The 24,991-nt window shown below is 35.7% G+C and overlaps 4 protein-coding genes across 4 annotated transcripts; 3 read left to right on the top strand and 1 right to left on the bottom strand.

Moving 5' to 3' along the window:
- Positions 1 to 1,240: 1,240 nt before the first annotated feature.
- LOC121970674 (probable polygalacturonase) lies at positions 1,241 to 5,025 on the top strand. Its single transcript, XM_042521530.1, has 5 exons — positions 1,241 to 1,880; positions 2,328 to 2,448; positions 3,328 to 3,576; positions 3,875 to 4,028; positions 4,364 to 5,025. The coding sequence occupies exons 1-5, from the start codon at positions 1,455 to 1,457 to the stop codon at positions 4,887 to 4,889; spliced, it is 1,476 nt and encodes a 491-aa protein (XP_042377464.1). The 5' UTR covers positions 1,241 to 1,454; the 3' UTR covers positions 4,890 to 5,025.
- A 108-nt stretch (positions 5,026 to 5,133) lies between these two features.
- LOC121973580 (E3 ubiquitin-protein ligase EL5-like) lies at positions 5,134 to 6,273 on the bottom strand. Its single transcript, XM_042524979.1, has one exon. It carries the CDS (start codon positions 6,153 to 6,155, stop codon positions 5,352 to 5,354), a length of 804 nt encoding a protein of 267 aa, XP_042380913.1. The 5' UTR covers positions 6,156 to 6,273; the 3' UTR covers positions 5,134 to 5,351.
- Positions 6,274 to 6,865: 592 nt separating this feature from the next.
- On the top strand, positions 6,866 to 7,219 carry LOC121972659 (auxin-induced protein X10A-like). Its single transcript, XM_042524310.1, has one exon. It carries the CDS (start codon positions 6,866 to 6,868, stop codon positions 7,217 to 7,219), a length of 354 nt encoding a protein of 117 aa, XP_042380244.1.
- A 284-nt stretch (positions 7,220 to 7,503) lies between these two features.
- LOC121970675 (UDP-sugar pyrophosphorylase-like) lies at positions 7,504 to 23,026 on the top strand. Its single transcript, XM_042521532.1, has 21 exons — positions 7,504 to 7,682; positions 8,338 to 8,442; positions 9,389 to 9,505; positions 10,611 to 10,751; positions 11,066 to 11,165; positions 14,559 to 14,686; positions 14,771 to 14,842; positions 14,975 to 15,039; positions 15,123 to 15,183; positions 15,279 to 15,410; positions 15,999 to 16,133; positions 16,506 to 16,582; positions 17,326 to 17,431; positions 18,110 to 18,169; positions 18,495 to 18,575; positions 18,827 to 19,066; positions 19,195 to 19,378; positions 20,592 to 20,952; positions 21,117 to 21,556; positions 21,644 to 21,699; positions 21,848 to 23,026. The coding sequence occupies exons 1-17, from the start codon at positions 7,578 to 7,580 to the stop codon at positions 19,375 to 19,377; spliced, it is 1,908 nt and encodes a 635-aa protein (XP_042377466.1). The 5' UTR covers positions 7,504 to 7,577; the 3' UTR covers position 19,378; positions 20,592 to 20,952; positions 21,117 to 21,556; positions 21,644 to 21,699; positions 21,848 to 23,026.
- Positions 23,027 to 24,991: the final 1,965 nt, after the last annotated feature.

The raw sequence follows: 24,991 nt of genomic DNA on the forward strand, positions 1-24,991 counted from the left end.
ATGTTAAGTTTTGTTTGCGATTCCTAATTTAATTTTTAAAGAACACAATAGGTTGTTAGGACTGGTTCAAGACTTGTATAAATTTTTTGTACAGAGAAACTGGTACGATATTCCGAGTATCAACCAACACTTTTCCCTGACTCGGCACTGACGTAGTCTGTGTTGTAGGTCCTCGCGGAGTCCACAAGAGGTCAGCGTGAGCGCCACATCCCAGCTTTCCATCTCTTCGACTTTCGGACAGGATCCGAAAGAATTTGTTTATCTTCATTCAATATATATAAAATTAATTAAATAAATAATCTTGAACAACTTGTTAAAAGTAAACAAACAAGCTTGAACATATATGTATTCAGCTTGTTAATGTTAATGAATAATGTTCGTGAATAATATTTGTGAACAACGTTTGTGAACAATGTTCACGAATTATATTTTTTAATAAAACTTATATCAACATGCTAAATAAATAATAAAATAAATAAATAAGTTTGAATTATAAATTTTCAAACAATTAAATAAGTTTGAATTGAGATCTCGATAACATCTAAATGAACTAATCTCGAACCAAGCTTAAGTTAAATTTAAATTGAGAGCTCGATAACATTTTAATGAATCAGGTTCAAGCCAAGTTTCAAATAAATTCAAACTTATAAAAAATAAATCAAGTCAAACATAAATAATCATTTTAAAAATTTAATTCATTTTACGCTCGACTCACGACTGAATTATCTTATCGAATAAATTTAGGTATTCTAAATCTTAACTCGCTCAGGTTATCTACAGCCTTATACGTAACCTTCAAGTCACACAACGCTTTGCAGCTTGGAACAACTTTCCCTCTACAATAATTTTGATATTTCTTCAATGAGAGGCGAGATCATAGAACTACTTGGATCGTGGCAATACACAATATTGATTTCATCATAATTAAAAATTAAAAATTAAAAATTACAATTTTTACTAACATACGCGATAATAGAGGAAATTTAGATGTTCAACACTTTTTATTTGTTTTGTTTATTTCTTGATGCTTGTTAAATCCAAATTTAATTAAGTAATTTTTATTCAAAAAATATATATAACCTATTAATTCAAATGAATTATTAGATAAAATTTCAATTTCGAATTAAATAAATGATAGATATGTAAATTCAATTAATTTAATAAATTCATTTATTTGGTTTTAGGAATATTTCCCAAATTATCAAAATTAGTGAGTGCACTAGTGCAGGGACCGGACCGGACCGGACACTCTCGAACCATTCCGCCTTAACTCCACGTCCATCGGCTTCTCCCATGGCCAAACCCCTAGATCTTCCATCCGCACTTCCCTGCCGGTTCCTTCTTCTCGTTCCCATCGCATTCTCCTCAACGAGATCTCGCGATTGATCCCTGTTTCTTCGCTTCTCGACGAGTTTTTTTTCTGCAGATCCGATCGGTTCCTGGGGCACCCGACCATGGTCGACACCTTCTCCTCGTCATGGAGGCCGCAGCTCCACCAGCGCCCCCGTTGGCTGATGTCGTTTCTCACTGCCCACCGGACGCAGCTTTTGGTCCTCTGGGTCGTGGGTTTCGTGATGGTGTTCGGGTTGCAGGTCAACTCCATCGACGGGGTGGGGTTGTTCCGTATGAAAGCAGCGGCGCGACCGATTCCCAGGCTCCGACCCGTGGCGTTCAATCTGACGGATTTCGGCGGGGTCGGGGACGGGAAGACTCTCAACACGGCGGCGTTCGAGCGTGCCGTGGAGGCCATTTCGAAGGCTGGGGCGCGAGGAGGCGGGCAGCTGAATGTTCCGGCTGGGCGCTGGCTCACCGCCCCCTTCAATCTTACCAATCATATGACTCTCTTCCTCGCTGAAGGCGCAGTGATTCTTGGGATTGAGGTAGAGTACTTTGCAAGGTTTTGCTTTTCCTATCTAGTTACATGAGTTTAAATACTCAAGCTCGTTTCTAAATTGACTCGCTTAAGGACAAATGTTGGTCAATATCAATGATTTGAAATACCAATTTTTTCCTATTAGAATTGCTTTCACCTACTCAATTAATCTACAATATTTCTTGCTGTTTAATATCAAGCAGAAACATCATAACATCAAGGAATAGGACTTTTTTTTTTTTTTTGCATGTGTGTGTGTAAGATTCTTGTTTCTAGTAATTCTCCAATCTTCTCTCCCCTGCCTTCTCTATTTCTCCGTATTTAAAAATACTGTTTATTTGAGATATGTTGAGTTATACTTGATTCATTTATTGAATGAAGCCGACCCACCTAATGGAATAAGGTTTGGTTGTTGTTGTTATATTTAATTCATTTATTGTTACCTCTTAATAAGGATGAAAATCATTGGCCGTTGATGCCTCCTTTACCTTCATATGGATATGGACGGGAACACAAGGGGCCTCGATATGGAAGTCTAATACATGGTCAAAACCTGAGAGATATTGTCATCACCGGTTAGTAATTTGTTTTTTTTTATATATGTTCCTCATCATCTTCACTTCTGTTTCATAGCTATAATGATAAAAAAACGAATTTCTCACTTGGACATTACAACCTTAGCAAGTATGATAATGGTATATTATAAATCAATTTATACACTATAGATATATTTTTTTTATCTATAATGAATTGCCAAGACAATGCTATATATACCATCTGAGAGGCATGAGAAGATAAATAGTTTTGTATCCTCATAAGATGTTCAGTGTGCAAACTATAGAGATTGGTGTCATGCCCCATAGGGAAGTGTTCCGACAACCAAGGGAGTTTAATTTGACAATCACAAGACTCCTAGTTTTTTAGTTGAGAGGTGCTTGCATATGCATAGCTATAAGTTTACTATGGTAAAAGCATCAAATCCAACACTGAACTAGGGGAAGGAGTTCTAGTACTCATCCTGTTTCATTACCTTTAGCAGTTTCTCTCATATATTGTTCCTTTTACTATATATGAAAATATACAATGTTTTTGCTTTCTCAATCCCACTCAATCTACTGCTGCTGCTGAAATTACCATTTATAATAAGATTGAAGGAAAACTACTGGTTTGGGTGGTTTAATATAATTTTAGTGTTTATAGAAAGCCAGCTTTTAACTTTAGTTAGTAAACTGTGGACATATTTCACAGCTCATGAACAGCTATCCATAAGAACTTTTGCTAGTTTTTGGCAGTTTCACTGTACTTTTATTAAATTAAAATAGTACATGAATGCATGATTTTTTTTTTTTTATTACATCATCGTTGAACTACTTATCTTTCAATTTTTTAAAAGTACTTTTGGTGTATCATGGCGCACTTCCTTTTCTTAAAAACATTTTGTATTTATGAAACAGGCTATAATGGCACAATTGATGGTCAAGGTCAAGCATGGTGGACTAAATACAAGAAGAAAATCCTCACCAACACAAGAGGCCCTCTTGTGCAACTTATGTGGTCCAAGGATATTGTCATCTCCAACATAACTCTCCGTAATTCTCCATTTTGGACACTTCATCCTTATGATTGCAAGAATGTCACTATCTCTGGAATCACTATCTTAGCTCCTGTTTTTGGAGCTCCAAACACAGACGGTATTGACCCAGGTACGAATGTCTTAGGGCACTCTTTTCCCATATCATTAGTTATGTCATAGATTCAAGCAGAATTGAACAATAGGTTCTTTTTCTATTATTCAAGCATTATTGGTGTGACATGTGTTGAAGTAAATCGTAACTTAAAGTTAAAACAACCCCCTACACACCCTTATTGAACTCTATTTATGCTCAAGAAAATTTAAAAAACACTTGATTCCTTGTAAATAATTATTGTTTTTGCAGCTACAATATACTTTTTTCTTAGTAATGTCTCCCAAATGTTGATCACTCTGCATTTTCTCTACAGATTCATGCCAGGATGTCTTGATAGAAAATTCTTATATATGTGTGGGTGATGATGCAATAGCCATAAAAAGTGGCTGGGATCAGTATGGAATAGCATATGGACGGCCATCTACTAACATTATAATTCGTAATCTCATTGTTCGGTCTGTGGTTAGGTAAGATTTTTTTGTTCTATGGATTATGTATACAGTTACATATTTACAGATACTTGTATTGCAAATTAAGGATAGAAATAAGGCCGTCTGAAATGAATATCTATCAAGTTATGGCACATGATCATTCAACCCACTCGGTTAATTGATCTTCATCTTTCTGTCCTGTTGGCCATTCAATGAAACTAGTTTCAGTACACTAGTTTAGTTCATGCAGCAAGAAAGTTTAGATTGATTGTGTTCTTATGGTATTTTTATATGGGCAGCTTGCTTAACGATTCAACTACTTCAGTCTTTTGAGATTTCTGATATGTTTTTTGGTATACAATTGTTCACAGTGCTGGAATATCCATTGGCAGCGAGATGTCTGGTGGGGTCTCAAATGTCACAGTGGAAAATCTTTTTGTTTGGGAGACGAGGCGAGGGGTAAGAATAAAGACAGCCCCTGGAAGAGGTGGCTATGTTCGGAACATTGCCTACCGGAATGTAATCTTTGAAAATGTTCGTGTCGGAATCGTAATAAAGACTGATTACAATGAACATCCTGATGAAGGTTTCGATCCTAAAGCTCTGCCTATCATCACCAATATATCCTTCAGCAGTATCCATGGCCAGGGTGTGAGGGTTCCAGTTCGGATCCATGGCAGCGAAGACATTCCAATCAAGGATGTCAGTTTCCGAGACATGTCAGTGGGCTTAACCTACAAGAAGAAGCATATCTTCCAGTGTTCCTTTGTCGATGGCCATGTGATTGGATCCATTTTCCCTTCACCTTGTCAGAATCTTGACTTGTACGATGAGCAAGGGAACCTAGTGAAGCGATCAGTGTCACAAAATATCACTGACATTGATTACGACATTTAAATCATTGTTATTTAGGCAGGAACTTTTCCGTGTGGATAATTGGAGCTATCGAGTCCCTCGAATGACATGTATATATATATGTGCAAGGTGGTTGTTATTTTGTTATATTTGAAATTTACAGCTCTTTGCTTGATCATACAGTGAGTTCACTGCTGTTTCTTTTAGTTGTTGCCATCAATTTTGTAATTATCCCTTAGCTATTTCCAATTTGTTAACAACGCAAACAAACTCATGCACCCCAAACAATAATTTTTGGCATCAACGAATCAAATTAAATAGCATAAAAATGATGAATTTTCAGAGTGGTGAAGAATTCTTCATCACAGTATATGGGAATTGTTACAAGTATGCTTAATTTTGGCTTTCTACGCAGCAAAGAATCAAACTTATGACGAGTTCCGGTGATCGGCGAGCCGCCAGTGCAACTCGGAGCTCGAGCTAAGCTTTCGATCTCCGGCAGCGTTATTGCTTCGCGGCTGGAGTCTGGGGCAGCGGAGCGCTTCCCTCGGCGATTCCTTGCTCGACGTCGAGGAACTCAATCGAAGAGGGGCCGGCCCTCCTCCCCTGGCTCCAGAGCCGTCTTAGCGACTGGAATCTCACCGACAACAGCGACCTCGACTCCTCTGCGGCCGAAGCCGTCGTCGACGGCGAGACTTGCGACCCGGATCCGCCGACGGCTCTCCTTGGGATCTCGATCACCAGAGAGCCTTCCTGGCCTCGGCCGCCCCAAATCAACACGTTGGTCGGAAACGCCGGCGGTTCCCGGGCAGAAGCCTCCGGAGGCGGAGGAAGAGGACTCGGAGGCTCTGTTTTTGGGGAGGAGGCCTCGCCGACGACGACTCGCCGGCGACAGAGAGGGCAGGTGGCGCGGGAGTGGAACCACATGTCGATGCACTCGAGGTGGAAACCGTGGCCGCAGGCGGGGAGCACCCGGGCCGCCTCGCCGTCGGCGAGCTCAGTGAGGCAGACCGCGCACTCGAGCCCGCCGCGGTCCTTGAAGTCTGCGGAGCTGTACACGGTGGCGGGCAGGGCTGCGAGCGCGGCGGCGTCAAGGCCGCGTCTGCCGATGTCGGGAGCAGTGTTGGAAAAGACAAATCGGCCACTTCCGGAACGCAGGCGGCGGCGAGCGTAGAGGTAGAAGAAGAAGACGAAGACGACGACCATGAATAGGAACGCAACGGCGGCGACCATGGCCTCTGTGCCGATCCTTACGGCGGCGACGGAGGCGTCGTCAGTGCCGTCCATTGCCGGTTCTAACGACGACATGGAGAAGAATCGATGCCATGACTCGATCGGAAGCAGATATTAAAGGAACCATCGAAGGGTTGAATCGATCAAAGATTGAGACCGCAAAGGCTGCAGTCCACGAACCGCGATTGACTGAAAAAAGAAGAAGTAAACTTCCATATGAACCCCCTTTTCGCTTTGACCTCGAAGGCATCGTTTGACTCTGCCGACTCATCTCAAACGTGGCTGACTTTTCGTGACAGTTCGTTCCCGTTGTGAAAGATTGCGTGAGGATCTTTCTAGGAAATCGAAATGGCGGCGTCCAGTGGATTAAGATCCATTAGTAAACAAGGTTGCTAATTCCCGTAAAATATTAGTTAATAATTAAATAAATTCTAAAGATCTAATAATTATGTTGAGATCTAAATTAAACTGCCAAACGTTGGGACACTAAACATGGGATGGGGACAGATAAAAATTAGACATTTTCTAAAAATATCCGCGAGAAATAAATTCAAATAGCATTCATACGAAGCTAAAAAAAAGTATTCAATAACTAAATATCGAGAAAGGGCGAAGATAAGGCCACCATCTACCTCTCATCCTTTCCTCCAGGAAGGGAGGTAGTTGGCCGAATCCTCGCCCTAAGAAATTCAATTTGTATCTCTTTATTCATATATTTCATCGGTTCTTATTGTATTGAATTCTTAGTTCTTGTTGATGATATTTTAACACTTTTGTTGATAGCGATGGGTTACTCCATTGGTTATTTGAAAATTTCAATTTCCTTTTCGTGTAAAAGGAAGAGGGAAGCAATCGAGGAGGAACTCAAAGAGTCTTTGTTGGTCGACAGCATGAAATCGTTCGTGGTCCCCAAAGGGTGCTTACCGGTGTACGTCGGTGACAACATGCGGCCTTTTGTGATCCCCATAAGTTACCTTGGCCTCCCGACTTTCCGAACTCTGATGGAGAGGGTAGCCGAGGAGTTTGGGTTCGATCAAAATGGTGCACTTAGGATTCCATGCGAAGAGGACTACTTTGTGGGTTTGCTTAAGATGCTAGAGAAATCAAAAAACAAGAAAAAACTTCTAAATATATTGTAACATTATTGTATTAGAAAACAATATGAAAAAGATTAGTAGTTTAATCATAATTATAATTAATGTAAAGGAATGAGAGGTGATTAATGTTACCTGTATTATAATAATAATTATACTAATAATAATAATATCTTGATCAACTTTCTCTAGCCTCATTTTTTTTTCCTATTTTGTTTAGTTTCGTAAGGTGAATATTAAACACTGTCTTTTATCTTCTTCCTTTTTTTTTTACTAATTTATAATAAAAATTTAACCCGCACAATTTATATAACAAAAAAGTAATTTTTTTTGTTCTTATTTCGGTTGCTGATTTCCTCTCCATCGGCGAGATCCGCATTGGGCCTTCTCCGATCTTTGCAAGATGGAATCCGCCGGAGAGAATCTCGGAGGGCTGAGCATCGCCGGTGGCTGGATCTCGTCATCCCCGAATCTCGACAAGAATCTCGGAATTCTCTCCGCCGAGGAGGTCGTCCGAAGTCCAACCTTTTATTTTCGTGTCTTGACCTAAACAACATCAGGAAAGATGGGATTTTTATTCTTGTCCCCTTTATTTTTCCCCATTAAGACGTCGTACTATAGTTAGATTTTAAGGTATGTTCTTGAGGAGCTATTTGAATTTCACGGCTTGTAGATAGTAATGTTCTTCTACGGCCAAAAGACTCCACTTGTTGATTGTCTTAATGACTGAAGTGGTCGGTGAGGATTCTTTTTTGCTTCTCAAAGGAAATTTACATCAATGAGAAATGAGAATGGTCCTTATTAGTTGGTTAGTTTTGCTATATTATTGGTGAGACCTGGGAAGGAGATGTATGGACGAGCACATGCTCCATTAAGCTTGTATCCCTTGCGCATTGTTGACTTGGCTTATCTCTGTACAAATGTTCACTTTACGTGGATGTTAAATTTTTAAGTCCAGTATTCTATACCGTAATTTATAGCACCTAATAAGTGAAGTAGACGAAAACTCGGCTGTGCATTGTTTACTAAAAATAATAGTTGGCATCGCCTATATAAAATGATTGATTGGAACTCTGGTCATGGTTCAATTTTTTTTTTTCTGTTCTTAGTGCATGACTTGTAAAGTTTTATTTCTTGGTTTAAAGCGGGCCATTTTTTATCAGATTGCACTTGCAAAGATGCTATTAGATAAGGGGCAAAAGCATTTGTTTGATCATTGGCCAGAGCCAGGTGTGGATGATACAAGGAAAAAGAATTTTTTACATCAGGTTAGCATATTCTTCGTGTATTCTTTTGATCTTTCGGGCACAGATAAATCTGGTTTCTTTAGAATGTATCTTATCCAACAAATTTTTTATGTTTTTAACATTTGAAGAAACACTATCATTTTGTCTAGGATCATATGTTTTAGAGTTCTTTTGCATCATTAAAGAAATTCAGTTCCTTTTTCCCTTTTTCTTATTTTGTAAATGTCATGGTTCAAAAAATAAATATTGGCACCGAGACCAATTGAAATCATCCAACTATGTATGGGCCAATAACAATGAGAAATGAGGTTCTAACCTGAGTTATTGTTCAGATAACGCACAATATCAGGAATAGTTTGAGACGTGTTTTGGTTGGTTGAGTGATCCCATTTCTTTGCCATTATTTAGCTTCCTATGATACTTCAGATGCAGTGGTTCATGTAGATATAACGATGATCTGGTGGAACTCATTTGATGATCATTTGTGTAAATGTAATTCCAGATATACAAAACAACTCACTAAGATGCTATTTTGAAGAAAACAAAACACATAGAAAATCAAGAGGAAGAAAGTGATAATTGCTTTTACTATGAGGAAGTCAGATAGGTGTTCTGGTGTTTTAGTATTGGCTGAAATGTTGGTATAAGGGCTGATGGTGAAAGATTTTTTTAATTTGCCGATAAAGTTCATATTTTTTTATGTTGAATTTTATCTCAGTATATGCCTTTTTAGTATTGAAATCATTTTATTTATTCACATATTTGAAGCAGTTGTTCTACACTCCTGTTAAATATTGCATCTTCTCACTAATATCTGGTTTCTTTTTTGTATTATTTCCCAGTTGAAACACAGGAGCATAACAGATGAATAAACATGAATAGTTAATGTTGAAAATTAATTTTAAACTTTCAAGCTGTCTTTTTCAGGAATCAGGATAACATTTTTTGATATGCCTTTATCTTTTAGGTTGCTCGACTTAATTCAAGCTATCCTGGTGGTTTGGTATCGTATATTCAAAATGCAAGAAAACTTTTGTCTGATTCAAAAGCTGGGAAAAATCCATATGATGGGTTCACTCCTTCCGTGAGTACTATATTATTTCCTTCTTGTTATGACAGATAACTCGATTTTCAAAAGTATTTTCAACAGTTATGAAATACTACGTTAAACTATAAACTCAACTTTCTTTTTTGTATGCGTGCATGTGTGCTATATCAGTTATTTAATGTTCGAAGGTGATTAATAAATTTTATAATTATAAGGATTAAAGATCAGAGTGGAATTAAGGGGTAGAGGGTGTCAAAAGTAGATTTTACTTCACATACTACAAAAATTATATAATTGATTTTGATATTGCTATTAATGTGAGCTTAATGAAGGGACAAGATCCCTGTCGCCAACCCCAAATAATTGGGAGAAACACAACTTGATGAATGATGGTGAAGAGGACCACTTGAGCTATTTTAAAGTTGACTATGCAGCTGATGATCTCCATTGATTGTTTTGCTACAAAATAATTAGAAGGGTCAGGGTTGTGGGATGAAGTTAAATATTTGAAATTTTCAGTCATAAGAAATTTTGCCTTGGTTGCTATGATGCAATAACGACACAACTATTTTGATCTAATTCCCATTACATCTGATGGAGCAATGCCCCATCTAACATCTTGTCATCAAATGTCAAACTATGAATTCTGTTGTGCTTGACGTGACATGCCACAATTCATCTTAAGGATCTTCCTTAGAACAAACATGTTGTTACGTGGTATGCAAATTGTCATCCAATGTTCAGTGGTTGTTACCCAAATAGCAGATAGTGCAACAACAAAAAACTTAATAGAATTGCTTATATCAATCAATGATAGGTTCACGTTTCTGTCTCTCAACATAATTCTTGGGTAAATCTTTTGTTTTAAGTAAATAGTTCAAAGCACTGGATACTCTTAGCATTTTTATGTCAGTTAACTTTATAGAAATCCTACATTGGTTTTAAATTTTTTTATCAACAAAGTCAGAACTGATAATATCAGATATTAGACTGTTATGTTACAGTGTCACTTCCTGCAGTGGTTTTAATTTTTTTTTATCAACTAGTCATAGGAGATATCATCAGATATCAGATTGTTATCTTACTGTTTCACTTGAAATGGAAATTCAAGATTTGAACCTAATATTTAGTAGTTCTGCAGGTCCCATCAGGAGAAATTCTGACATTTGGTGATGAGAAATTTACCTTGTTGGAAGAGGCTGGTGTGCGAGAATCTAGGAAAGCTGCCTTTGTACTTGTGGCTGGTGGGCTCGGGGAACGACTTGGCTACAAAGGAATTAAAGTTAGTAACATGCTTTTGTGAATATTATAGTTTTCTCTATATGGAAGACGATCGCACCATGGATATCAAATTATTACACGTATAATACAAATTATTCACACAATTGAAATAATCACTAAAACCCCAGAAGAATGAGTTACTTTGCCATCCTTAACATTTATGTATCTCTTAGAAGCTTGCAGCTGCTGATATAAATTGTCTATGCTTACTATTCAAGTTAATGTTTGAAGTATTAGTTGCTAGTGCACATAGTTTAGCTGATTATGCCTACTTTTTGTTATTTTCACATAATTCTACCCAACTTTATGTTGCAGTTGGCCCTTCCTTCTGAAACTACAACAAACAGATGTTTCCTTCAATACTACATTGAGTCTATTCTGGCATTGCAAGAGGCTAGCTGTAGAACAGTACAAGGTTGTTATGCATATTGGCTTATTTGAGAAGGATTGCACTGTCAATACATACATCATAGATCATTGCAGTTGTTAAGTATAATTTGATAGAAGAAAATGCTTATAATTGTTTTCTGGAGTAATGGTCATAAATTGAGTAACTTGACTTGCTAATCATAACTTACTTGATTTACTATTGATTAGTAGAATATTGTTATGTTGCACGTTCTATACTTATCAGTCAATTTGTTATCCTATCCTCATACTGCTTGATCATTTTGTTGGAATTTTAGGTCTTCCCTTATCTCCCCGAGGCTTAAAGAAATAGAGTGATAATATTCTATGGCTCTTTTCTAACAAATTTGATGGAACAACAGTCAGAAATCAGCGAACTTTAAAACTGTAAAAATTTATAAAGGCTAATACTTGTGAGTTTGGAGAAACTTGAGTCAAATTGATATTTACTCTATGTTTTGCCTAAGTAAGGCTTATATTTAACCTTGATATCCTAGTAGTTAACTTGATTGAGAATTCAAGGTTCAGGTAGGAATTTTTTGCACTATGATGGGAACATTTTATTTTGATTAATTTTTAATTACGTGAAGTATCATTTAGAACCGTTCGCAGTCTCCAATGACTTCAAATTACAAGGATGCTTTTTTGGTATTCTAATCTATAAGGAATGATTGGGATTAAAAGAAAAAAGAGATTTGTAACTCTGCAGCAATTTGAGTTTTATCACCCTGCACCTTGACTGCCTGAGAAGTTCCTATTACCTTTTTTTCTTGCCTTATAGATCCATAAATAATGGGCACATCTTAAGACTTTCAAAGCATCAATAGAACAATGTAATAAATGCACCATTGATACAACAACAACCAAGCTTTATCCTACTAGGTAGAGTTGGCTCTATGGATTCTTTTACGTCATTGAGCTCTAGCTTCTACTATATCATCATCTATTCATAAATAAATTTTATCTTATTTTATTGTTACTAACCAGAAGGGGGAGCCTTGGCGCAACAGTAAAATTGTTGTCATGTGACCAAAAGGTCACGGGTTCGAATCCTGGAAACAACCTCTTGCAAAAAGCAGGGTAAAGCTTCGTACAATGGATCCTTCCCCGGGACCCGCATGGCGGGAGCTTCATGCACCGGACTGCCCTTTTTTTTTTATTGTTGCTAACCAAGTCTTTTTTGGTCTTCCTCTTCCTCGTTTGATATGTATGTTTGTTATAGTTTCACATCACGTAACTGGAGCATTTATTGGTCGTTTAAGTGCATGCCCGTACTATTTTAAACGTGTCTCTCAGAGTTTTTCCTCAATAGATGCAACTCCGACGACTTTCTCTCTAATCCTCTCATTTCTTATTCTGTCCATCCTCATATGTCCACATATCCACCTTAACATCCTCATCTAACTCTCATCTTTCTGCTCATGTGCTTGAGTTATAGCCTAACATTCAGCTCCATATAACATAATAGATCTAACTGTGAGTTTGTAGAACTTCCCTTGACGCTTTCCTCCATTTCAACCATCCTGATGGTATTCTATGTAAGATATCTCTCCAATACCTCCATCGTTTTGCAAAAATGATTCTAAATATTTAAAACTCTCGGTTTCGATCAACTCGTCATCTTCTATCTTAACAATTGTCTCATTATATCTAATATTGCTAAACTTAAATTCCATATATTCTGTCTTTATTCTACTAAACCTAAAACCTCTCCCTTTTAGTATTTCCTGCTAAGATTCTAGTATAACATTTATTTCTTCACGTGTTTCATCTACCAAAACAATATCATCTGCAAACAATATGCACCACGGTATTGTATCTTAAATGTATGTAGTGAATTCGTCCATAATTAATATAAAAAGATAGGAATTTAGAGTTGATCCTTGATATAACCCTATTTTTATTGGAAATGCTTCAATTACTCCACCTGAAGTCTTTATTCTGGTCGTTACATCCTCGTACATATCCTTAATTAGTTCAATATATGTTACGCTAACACTTATCATTTCTAGAATTCAGACTCTATCATAAGCTTTTTCTAAGTCAATGAATACCATATGCAGATCTTGTTTTTACTTCCGATATGTTTTAATTAATTGTCTAAGAAGATATATAACTTCTATTGTCCACCTTGCAAGCATGAACCTAAATTAATTTTTAGTCACCGTGGTCTCCTTAATCTTTTTTCTATTACTTTTTTCCAAAGTTTCATGGTATGACTTATTAGTTTAATACTCATATAGCTTGCATAATAGTACTTACCCTCCATTGATCAGATATTTTTTTTCATTTTCAATATCATGTTAAATAATTTTATATGTCATTCAATATCTTGTTTCCCTATGCACTTCCATATTTCTATCAAAATACGATCTGGTCCAACGGTTTTTCCATTGTGCATCCCATTTAAAGCTTGTTCTACTTCTGAAGTTTGAATTCTACGATAAAAATTTAAATTTCTATACTCATTTGATCTATTTAAATTACCTAAGTTAAGTTGATCGCCTAAACTTTTATTAAAAAGTTGATGAAAATACCTCTTCCACCGCTCTTTTATTTTTCCATCGTTTACTAGTACCCTATTACATTCATCTTTAATACATTTTATTTGGATAAAATCTCTTGTCTTCCTTTCTCTCACTTTAACTATTCTATAAATGTCTCTTTCCCCTTCTTTTGTATCTAATTTTTGATATAATTGTTCAAAAGTTTTATTCTTTGCTTCATTCACTACTTTCTTAGCCTCTTTCTTGGCTATTGTATATTTTTTTAAGTTTTCCTTGTTCTTACAAATATATAATTCCTTATAAACTATTCATTTTTCCTTCACTTTCTCTTGTACTTTCTCATTCCACCACTAAGATTCCTTACTTAGTGGTGTATGCCCCTTTGACTCATCGAGTACACTCTTAGCTACTATTTCCAACTTTGATATCATCTTATCCCATATCGTATTAGAGTCACCATATATTTCACCTAATACTTGTACTCTTACCTTCTCCTTAAATATATTTTGCTTCCCATGCTTAACTTCCACCACTTAATTCTAGAAGTTGTATATATTTTCTTTCTATTGATACTATGCTTGAGGCGCATATCCAACACTACTAACCTATGTTGGATAGTTAAGCTTTTTTTAAGGATGACCTTGCAATTTTTACAATTTTTTTGTTTCTTTCTTCCTAACCATAAGAAAGTCAATTTGCAATTTATTAGTCTCACTTTTGAACGTGACTAAATGTTTTTCTCTTTTCTTACTAACTGCACCATTGATGAATAAAAAAAATAGATTTAAGTACAAAACTATCGTTGATCCATTTTTCATATCTACGTCATGAAGGAGAAGAAATGTGGTAGCTGTGACAGGCTGCTACTGATCATTCTGCTATTAACTTTCTAGGTCATGGTGAAGCTGAAATTCCTCTGGTGATAATGACATCTGATGACACTCATGCGCCAACATTATCGCTTTTAGAATCAAATTATTATTTTGGAATGAAAAGCTCTCAAGTGAAACTTCTTAAACAGGTTGTATCAGTTGTCTAATATGCTCCCTTTTAATAATTTCACATGGCAAAGGATTTACCTTGTTTTTCAACAATCACTTTGCAGGAAAAAGTAGCATGCTTAAATGATAATGACGCAAGACTTGCATTGGACCCAAATGACAGCTACAAAATGCAGGTGACTTCCTCTTCTATCATTTATTTCTCACATGGATCTATAATATTGATATAATTAGCTAAACTCTTTCATTTTACTATTACCAAGAACTTACTTTCTCTTGGCATAATATTTCAATGTGATTTTAATCAGACAAAGCCACATGGTCATGGTGATGTGCACACACTTCTTTTCTCGAGTGGTCTACTTAACCTCTGGTGTGTTTTTATCAGTCGATTCTTTTTATGCTGTATTCTTTGGTCTTAGTAACTGAATCTACTAGAGTCTGTTTCTCTCTCAGGCATAGAGCAGATATTAGATGGGTTCTGTTTTTTCAAGATACCAATGGATTACTATTTAAGGTTGATATCTCAAATACTTTCTCTTTGTTTGTATTCTGTATTATGCTGAAATTTAATAAAAATGAATTGCTAACTTTCTTCATTTGTTTATTTAGGGTATTCCTGCTTCATTGGGTGTCAGCGCAACCCGAGGATATCAAGTCAATTCTCTCGCAGTTCCCAGAAAGGCAAAAGAAGCTATGGGAGGGATAGCCCAACTTACTCATACGGATGGTAATACACTTTTTGTACTCTGATGCTTATAGTGTTTGATCTTTGCTTAATTATTAAAATGAGTTTCTACTTAGATGTTTATACTTCTCTCTCTATATATATCTAATATGTAAAAATAGGTCCACCCTTTAGCACTTTGACGGTCGGCTATAAGTTGACTCCGTGATTTACCTCCCTTTACATAACTGGGATGGGCTATGAGGGCTGCCTGGGATGAGCGTAATCACCTTCATGCTACAATATGTCAAAATAGGATTCTAGTTGTCTTTTGCATAATCATATATTCATATCCATTTTCCTCAACAAAGTTGACATTTGTTTCCTTTTTCTTGATCTATAATGTTTCTTATTTTTCATGGGTACCCTTTGAAAGTAATTACTTGATTGTCTACTCCTATTTTTCTTTTTTTTTCAATAATATATATATATATATATATATATTGGTGTTGGTCAATTATTATATGCATAGAAAGAACTAATGCCAAAATTGGTATGGCTGATTTATGTATCCTATTCTTACACACAAACTAGTTATATTTTAAATAATTATTCACTATCAAGTAACCTGTCCTATTTCCTTGATTGATATCTATATTAAATAGATGATATTTAGGTACAAAATGGTAATTAATGTGGAGTATAATCAGTTGGGCCCCTTACTAAGAGCGACTGGGCATGCTGATGGAGATGTAAACTGTGAGACTGGATTTTCTCCTTTCCCTGGAAACATAAACCAGGTGAGCATCTTTTCTGATAATTGTTTAGATGTCAAAAAGGTTATATCAAATTGAACTCGATTTCAATCAAGCTCAAAGATAATGTTTTCTGCTTGTTCATCAAAAAGCTTACTCTGAGTTCAAACTTGTTTGCCTTGCGCAGTTAGAGCCAAATGGGGGTGTTCATGATTAAGCTTAATTTTAATCATCGGTGCTAAGTTGCATTATTTACATATTTTCTAAGATAATGAAGAAAAATTTATTGAGATTTAGCCAACTTCAAGTTATAAATAAACATCTTTTAGAACCATCTAAAAATTGTTTCAAATTCCATACTCTCATATATCTGGATACTGAATGTTGTAATTAGATCAAATCTCTCTTTTTTTGTAGCTTATTTTGGAGCTTGAACCATACATACAGGAGCTTAGCAAAACGCGAGGTGCTATTGCTGAATTTGTTAATCCCAAGTATTGTCACTCTTCTATACCCTTTTAAATCAACTTGCCTTTCTTTTTATGATGGAAAATAAGTATAGCTTTCTGAAGTGAATGTCCATGTTAATAAATCTATCCCTTAATAACGTGAAATTCCAATGGGAGAGATTACCAGAAAATTCTCATTTTTTTGAGAATTAACTCAGCTTAATTTTAACGTTTAGTTGATAATGAAAATTCTAGTAAGTAGAGTTGGAACCTCCCAACTTAAACCATGTCTTTACTCAAAATTCTCTTTTAAAATCTAGACATTTACTATGAATGAAAATAAGCTATGTGGTTGTTGAATCCTAAGTGTTTCACATTCTCAAAAGAAATAAAAATATGACAAACTATTAATAGTTTAATCAACAATCAAAATCATTAATATACTATCTCACAATTGAGGAATTATTGCGATTGCATTGGCTGTCAAGTTTGCGGAATAAAGAAGATAAAAATCGTTGAAATTTGCATTTGCATTTTTTTTCCGTATGAAGTCAGGCAAGTGGCATATGTTCCAAGCACATTGAATGCTGAAGTCAATAAAGTGGGCATTGAGTTGTTTGTTGTTTCTTTGAGAGGAAAAATGAGGCATTGATTACTTTGATTATGTTCTACTACAAGATAACTTCATTTCATGTGAAGAGAAAGCATGACACACAATTATAACAACTGCCCTTTCGTAGATATTAAGCTTTAATATGATAAACTGCCTTCTTTCATCCTTATTTCAGATACAAAGATTCAAGCAAGACATCCTTTAAGTCCTCAACGCGTTTGGAATGTATGATGCAAGATTATCCAAAATCTCTTCCTGCATCAGCGAAGATTGGATTCACTGTGAGAGTTCAACTTTCAATCATGATTACTTTTTCGTTCTATGTTTGGGTTATGTTCAAGCTCAACTATTAGGACTTGTCTGGAAATCCCTAACTTTTACTAGTCATTATTTTATTTGCATTTAGCCTGCGATACTATTGAGGATCATTCAATCTCCATTATCTGGACTTAACTATCATTTTTCTAGGTCAGCAAAAGTATCTTCACATTATATCCTTGTTTTCTTATATACGTGTTGATATATCATGCTATATAACCCATAACTACACTTCGAAGTCTGAGTTATTTGCCAAACCACTATGATATTGTTACATGAGGTAACAAAGCATTTGAATGATTTGAACTGAATGACGGCCTAAACATTATTAGAGCAACCAGTCTTGGTCTTGCTCAAAGGATCACATCTAGAGCATTAGCCTTTTAGCTTGGATTGTGCCCAGTGGTCTTTTGCAATATTCCTTTCTTAGCTTTATGATATACGTGTTATGCATGTTGCTGACTGTGGATCGGAATAACTTATAGGTTTATTTTTTAGTGTAGCTTTACTGATTCATACTAGATTTTGTTGTGTTTGTTACTTAAACTCATAAAGTGACTGGACTTTTTTACGTGGTATTAATTTTTTATTCGCATTTACACGCCAAACTTAACTGTTTATTTTCCTCTTACCTTTTTTAGGTAGTGGATAAATGGCTTGCTTATGCACCAGTAAAAAATAACCCCGAAGATGCTTCCAAGGTATTTATCTGCCTTCTCTATATCAATTTTTGATCTTGCATATGGATCTAACTTCATATAATGTATTAGTTTCTGATTGATTATCGTCATATACCAAAGTCATCTTTTGTGAACATATTCCTAAACACTCGTTAGGTTTGTTAAAATTGGTTGAAGAAAAAAAAACGTCCAAGTTATCTATTGATTATCATCTCCTTTCATCTTTGTTTGAATGATTCTTTAGCTGGGAAGGTTCTATAGAGAGGATTATGGGTCTATCCTCTCTTGTTCCTTTTCGTTTCTACTCATGGAAATTGCACTGATTCAAGTAATTGATTGAATACAGGTGCCAAAAGGAAACCCATACCATAGCGCGACAAGTGGAGAGATGGCTGTTTATAGAGCGAATTGTCTCATGCTAAAAAAGGTAATGTTCGAGAAGGACTATTTACAAGGCTATGCATATTTGGTTATAAAGGGAAAAATGAAATCTGATAACAACTTGATTCCTTTGTTCGAACAAATATATAAAAAGGTTACCGAGTTGGATCTTTAGTGTGCTTATTAGCCACAGTTCGACAGGGAATAATAACTGATTGAAACAAAGTGATTCCAGTGATCTTTTAATTTGTTAAGCAAATGCTCACTCTTCTAAGCAGATGTTAGATTTTTTTGCAGGCTGGAGTCCTTGTAGCTGATCCCATTATTGACATCTTCAATGGTCAGGAGGTGGAAGTGTGGCCCCGCGTCACATGGAGTCCGAAGTGGGCCTCAACATTCACAGATGTAATATGGAAAGTCGGCAAAGGATGCTCCATTTCCCAGAGATCTACCTTGGTCATCAATGGCCAGAACATAGTCCTTGATGGCCTCCGCTTGGACGGAACTCTTGTCATCACTGCTAACGATCAAGCTGATGTATTTTTTTCAGGCCCTTTATTGAACATAATTAGAAAAGAGATGCTTCTGCCATTGCTAGCTCGCTTTGAAGATTTTAACTACAATCTCACTGTATCTAATCCATGTTTATTTGCGATCTCTCTCAGGTCAAAGTGACAGGACATGTTCAAAACAAAGGATGGACTCTTGAGCATGTTGATTACAAAGACAACTCAATTCCTCAGGAAATCCGGATAAGAGGCTTTAAGATTTACAAAATCGAGCAGTTGGAGTTGAACTACATGGAATCAGGGAAATTTCAATTCCCTGAACAAGAAGGAGCTGAATGAGGCAAGTTTATTAGTTAATCGAGAGATTTTTTTTTTCTTGAAAGCGTTAATTTTTTAGGTGCACCGGAATAGAAATGATTTCAATTGCAAAGTGTGGATGGGTTAATTTAAGATGAAATGATCATTTGAGTAGAATGATGTTTCCATTCCAAGATTTGAACCAAGCAGTTCATTCTAAACTTTTCAATTTTAGAGAACAAGACTGCTAGATAGGATGGATCAACCAAAACCAGATCTATCGAAAGGCTACAAGTGAGTTGACAAAGCAAGACGAGTGGATATGTCGGTTGAACTAGGCTACGTGTAAGGGCTAGACAAGTTAAGCATGGTTGGATGAGGTGATTGAATCTTCATCTTAATTATTGTTAGGCCTCTCAATCACTAATTGCAATTATGATGTCTTTGGTTGCATATCTGTAAGATTAATTTCAAGTCACACAATAGGACATATATTTTGCGGAGACGATAATATTGGACACAATTCGATAACATGACCTAGTTCGTTTTCATTCAATTTGGTTTGATATACATACAAATAGATATTTATATACACAGACAAACCTCGTATATATCCAAACATTCTCATAAACCAAAATTTTAATTTAATTTATTTTATTATCTGATGGAATTTGATTTTGGAAGCACTCTCATATTTATTGGAAATATCTAACTTTAGTTGCCTCATAGCTGGACCTATTTGTTCATGTTGGGTAGTTGGAGAGTCAATTTAATCACGAGATAGGAAGAAGAAACCAAAATGAACTAAATGCCAAAGGTAGATCCTGTTTATCAATGCTACAATTATCTTCCAAATCTATTTTTAATTATCTTTCTTCACAATTTCATATTAGTTGAAAAGATTAAACGAAGTTAATGAATAGTTGTTAGTGTTCATGCATGTTCCTCTTCTTATTATCCTTGCAATTATCTATTGCTTTCTTCAATTGATGATTTTGGAGTCTAAAATCCTACCATTAATTGTTCTATTATCAAGGTCTCAAAAAGGATTCTAGATTCTTTTAGTTCAGAAAGTAAATGTGGAACACAAGTAGAACAGGCCAATCTCCATTCCAATCATATCTTCTCTATCCTCCAACAAATCAATTTTTTCCTTCTTTTTTTTTTTAAAAAAATAAATAAATAGATGATTTGTCTGGTTGTATAGCAGCCCATGTTAGTAACCAAACATGCAATGAATCAGCTAGATTTTGCAGTTAAAGAAGAAGAGGACCAGAATAATAGTCAGAGAAAGGAAGGCAGAAGAAGAAGACATTTGGCAGTGCCTCATTCACTTGGACCTTTCTGCAACAAGCCAACAAACAACAATGGAGTTCTGGACCAGACAGAGAGAGATGGGTCACCATTAAACTAATCCCTGTAAAACCTTGGGGCATTGCACAATACTGGACAGTGATGTCTATCTGCTTTCTCCTCATGTTCATCTGCACATTATTCCTCCTCTTCTTTTTGGGGGAGTTTGACTTTGGTCAGAAAGTTCTTTGTTTCCATCATTTGTGATGAACTCAGAGTTGACATAAAGAGATAAGATAAGGCTATTAGTTCTTTTTTCATAATGTAATCATCACCTCTTTCAATCATGTTCTCTTTGTTCATCCTTTTGTTAGATTGATATCCATTGAACCACTTATACTTTCTTCTTTGTTTTTTCTAATGATCTCAAGTAGTTCTACTGATTGATATATAAATCATGAAAGGTTACTTACTTTCGATAGTTATAGTTTGATAGGTGAAGTCCCACTCTATTGGACTACTTGATTGTCAAAGAGCTGGCCTAGATGCATTCCCTCTTTGGATGAGTATCACACCGGTTCACTCAACCAATCTACTCTTATCATCTAGTCGTCGAGGCCCACTCAACCAGATCTTTCAGAGATCACCTCAAACCACCTAATTCTATAACAGTGCAATAAGGGACAAAGACTTTTTATATCTGTTTTGAAGAGGGAGGGAGGAATGGTATCATTCTACTCGACTAAAGTCCCCACCTTTGTCGATCGGATAAATTCGGAGCACAACTTAAAACCGTGCCATATTTTGATTTCGATATAGGATTCCTCACCATTCCCTTTGGCCCAATCTCAATGAAGTGAAATGAAAGAGAAGACTCAGGTGTTCATCTTGACTTGGGGAAGATGAGCAGTGGATTGCAGGCTTCAAGGTGAGCAGGGATGAAAGGAATTAACTTTGTGTTTTTCATTCATGTATTTTATTTGAAAAGCTTTGTGCTGTTGATTCTTCTTGACAGCTTCATGAGATTTACATACTTCGATGGAATTGCAACAACATGATGGAACCCGAGAAGTATACAAATCTACCTTTTCTTTTTTGTTTGAATCAACTGTCTTTTCTTTTCTTTAACATTCTCTCTTTTTTTTCCTTTCATATTTTCTTAAAAAAAAAAAAAAATCCTTCTTTCGAGTTCATGATGCATTCGTTCTTGCCGTTTCAGAAATGCGGTAGCAGGTCAAGGATGGAGGAGGGATTCCGCAAACACTAATCATTTGAGGAACACGATGATGAAGCAGGAAGAGGTCTTCAGGTTTCAGGTGCGCGAGCTTCATCGCCTGTACAGAGTGCAGAGGACGCTAATGGTCGAGACCAGGAGCGGCAAGAAGGCAGCACTGCACCAACTCGACATGAACTCGAATTCAGGAACGTCGAATTCCACGCTGAATTTCGCAGACTGGATCAGTTTGGCGGCCTCGGAAGCTTGCAATTCTTCATCGGAAGACCAAAGTCTCTTCTCGTTCGGGAAACAGATGAAGGAGAAGATCGAAGCTCAGTGCCCGCAGCTGTCCTGGCCTGAGGCAGAGAGTGATCTGCAATTGACATTGAGCATAGCGTGTGGAACGCATGAGGAGAGATAAGACAGACAGGTTTCCGAGCACGTACAGAAATTGATCTGCTGAAACAGAAATGCCTTCCTTTTGTGTTTCTCGTTAATTCGGGTACTCAAACCTGACGGACCTAACCAGGTAGGTGGCGTTCCCTCTTAATTGACGCATCCAACTGCCTACCTCTGTCGGCGAAAATCTACGATAAAGCAATTCGTCCAACTGCCTACCTCTATCGGCGAAAATCCATAACTATGGCACGACTCTAAGAATCTATCATCGTGCTCAGGAGCCACAGTATATATATCAATCCAACTAATTTTTGAGATGGGCGGCCCGGCTACTAGGCAAATTTGGAAGAACAAATGATTTCTTACGTAGCAGCCAACCTTTTAGATGTTTTCATCCTAACCTGTAATATATCGTGGCTAGAGTTTGAATCATGAGTGCTTGGAAAACTGTTTCAGCATGCTGCGGTGCACCAAGGCTTGGAGGCACATAAATGTCTTTTTAAAATGTTCTGGCTTGCGCCAAATGTACAGGTAAATCAGGAAACACAAGTAATTTCAGACTTGACAACCAGGTGTACAAAAAATTCAACATCGCCGTCATGTGTCCAGCGAGAACCAGACTTTACTCTGCGGGTTCATCACCAAGCTCGTTTACCAATTGGGTTGTGTCCCTAGCGCACGTAAGTGCCTTTTATTTTAAGCAAAAGATCCCGTGGTGCTATGCAGATCGATTTCACGATTATATACGAAGAGATAAATAAAAAAAATTACAGTTGATTATTATGGGAGTGTTTTTTTTTTTTTCCAGCTTTGCCGACATAAATGCTTTTTTTTTTAAGTATGAACTTGTGGAGATCACAACTTTGATATTATGGTCTGTTTATCTGATGACGTGGATCATGGATGGATGAAATAAATCTAGAGATATGGGAAGGGAAAGAAATCTATAATCTATTATGTTTGTTTATCTTGATTGAGAAAAGTGGATAAAATCAACAACTTTTTATCGAACATAGTAGATAAATTTTCAAAATACTCAAATCATGTATCATAGTTTCAAAATTACTAAATCACGTACCAACTTCTAATTTTACCCTCGTACTCAAATAAATTCGACTGGAAAAATAAATCGGTTGAATCGATTTTATTCTATTTGAAAAATTCATCAGTAGGTTTCGACCAAAATCGTCTCATGGATCTAGAGACCTCGGAATGATATGAAATAAATTCCTATATGTTTGTCTAGTTCTCCTGATTATAAAAATGCTATCAAACATCAAACCTAATATATTGAGAGCAGTGTTTTTTTTTAATATAAATTAGTTTTCCGAATATATTCGTGTTCAAAAAATTACTGCTCTCAATATATTGCATCAAATTGATATTTAATAGTATTTTTACAATCAGGAGAACTAGACGAACACATAGAAACTGGTTTCATGTCATTTCAAGGTCTCTAGGTCCATCAACCGATTTCGGCCGAAATCAATTTGAGGGACCTAGAAACCTTGAAATGACATTAAACCAGTTTTTGTGTTTTCGTCTAGTCTCCTGATTGTAAAAATACTATCAAATATCAATTTGACGTAATATATTAAGAGTAATTATTTTTTTTTTGAAATTATGGCCGAATGAACCTAAATAAAATTAATGTAGGTTCATTCTACCAAAATCGGTTGATGGACCTAGAGAGCTCGGAATGAAGTAAAACCAGATCCTATGAGTTCTTCTAGTTCTTATGATTATATCAATTCTCTCAAACATCAATTTGACCCAATATAGTGAGAGCATTGATTTTTTGAACATGAATTAATTTTTTAGATATATTCATATTTAAAAAATTACTGTTCTTAATATATTGGGTCAAATTGATATTTGATAGTATTTTTACAATCAAGATAACTAGATGAACACATAAGAACTAGTTTCATGTCATTTCAAGGTCTCTAAATCCATCAGCCGGTTTCGACCAAAACCGATTGATGGACATAAAGACCTCAAAATGATATGAAACCATTTCTTATATGTTCGTCTAGTTCTTCTGATTGTAAAAATGCTATTAAACATCAATTTAATTGGATATATTGAGAGCAATAATGTTTTAAACATGAATTAATTTTTTGAACACATTTGTATTTTAAAAAAAATTGCTCTCAATATATTGGATCAAATTAATGTTTAATAGTATTTTTACAATCAAGAGAACTAGACGAATACACGGGAACTGATTTTATATCATTTCGAAATCTCTAGCTCCATCAGCTGATTTTGACCGAAATTGGCTTATAAATTTTTTCAAATACACAGAAAGAAATCAATTCAATTGAAAAAATTTTCTAGTTGAATTGATTTGATTTGAGAATGAGGGTAAAATGAAAAGTGGGTACGTGATTTAATAATTTTAAAACTATGATACATGATTTAGGTATTTTGAAAACTTATATACGGTTCAATAAAAAGCTGTAAAATCAATCCCTTAAACTATTTACTTAGATAAATGGAAAGAAAATAAAATTATTTATTGATCAAAATATATTATCCTTTTCAACCTAGGCTATAGAAGATTTAAATATTCTTTGTATGGGTGGGTGTGACATATAATTTTAAATTAATATTTATTTTATCTTAATAATTAAAAATTATTATTAATCAAAATTAAATCTACAGTTTAAAATTATTAATATTATTTTTAAAAATAATATTTACTACAGTTCAACATTATTTTGAAACCTAAAAAATTATTATTGT

This window comes from Zingiber officinale, chromosome 4A, assembly GCF_018446385.1.
Source record: "Zingiber officinale cultivar Zhangliang chromosome 4A, Zo_v1.1, whole genome shotgun sequence".
Lineage (NCBI taxonomy): Eukaryota > Viridiplantae > Streptophyta > Magnoliopsida > Zingiberales > Zingiberaceae > Zingiber > Zingiber officinale.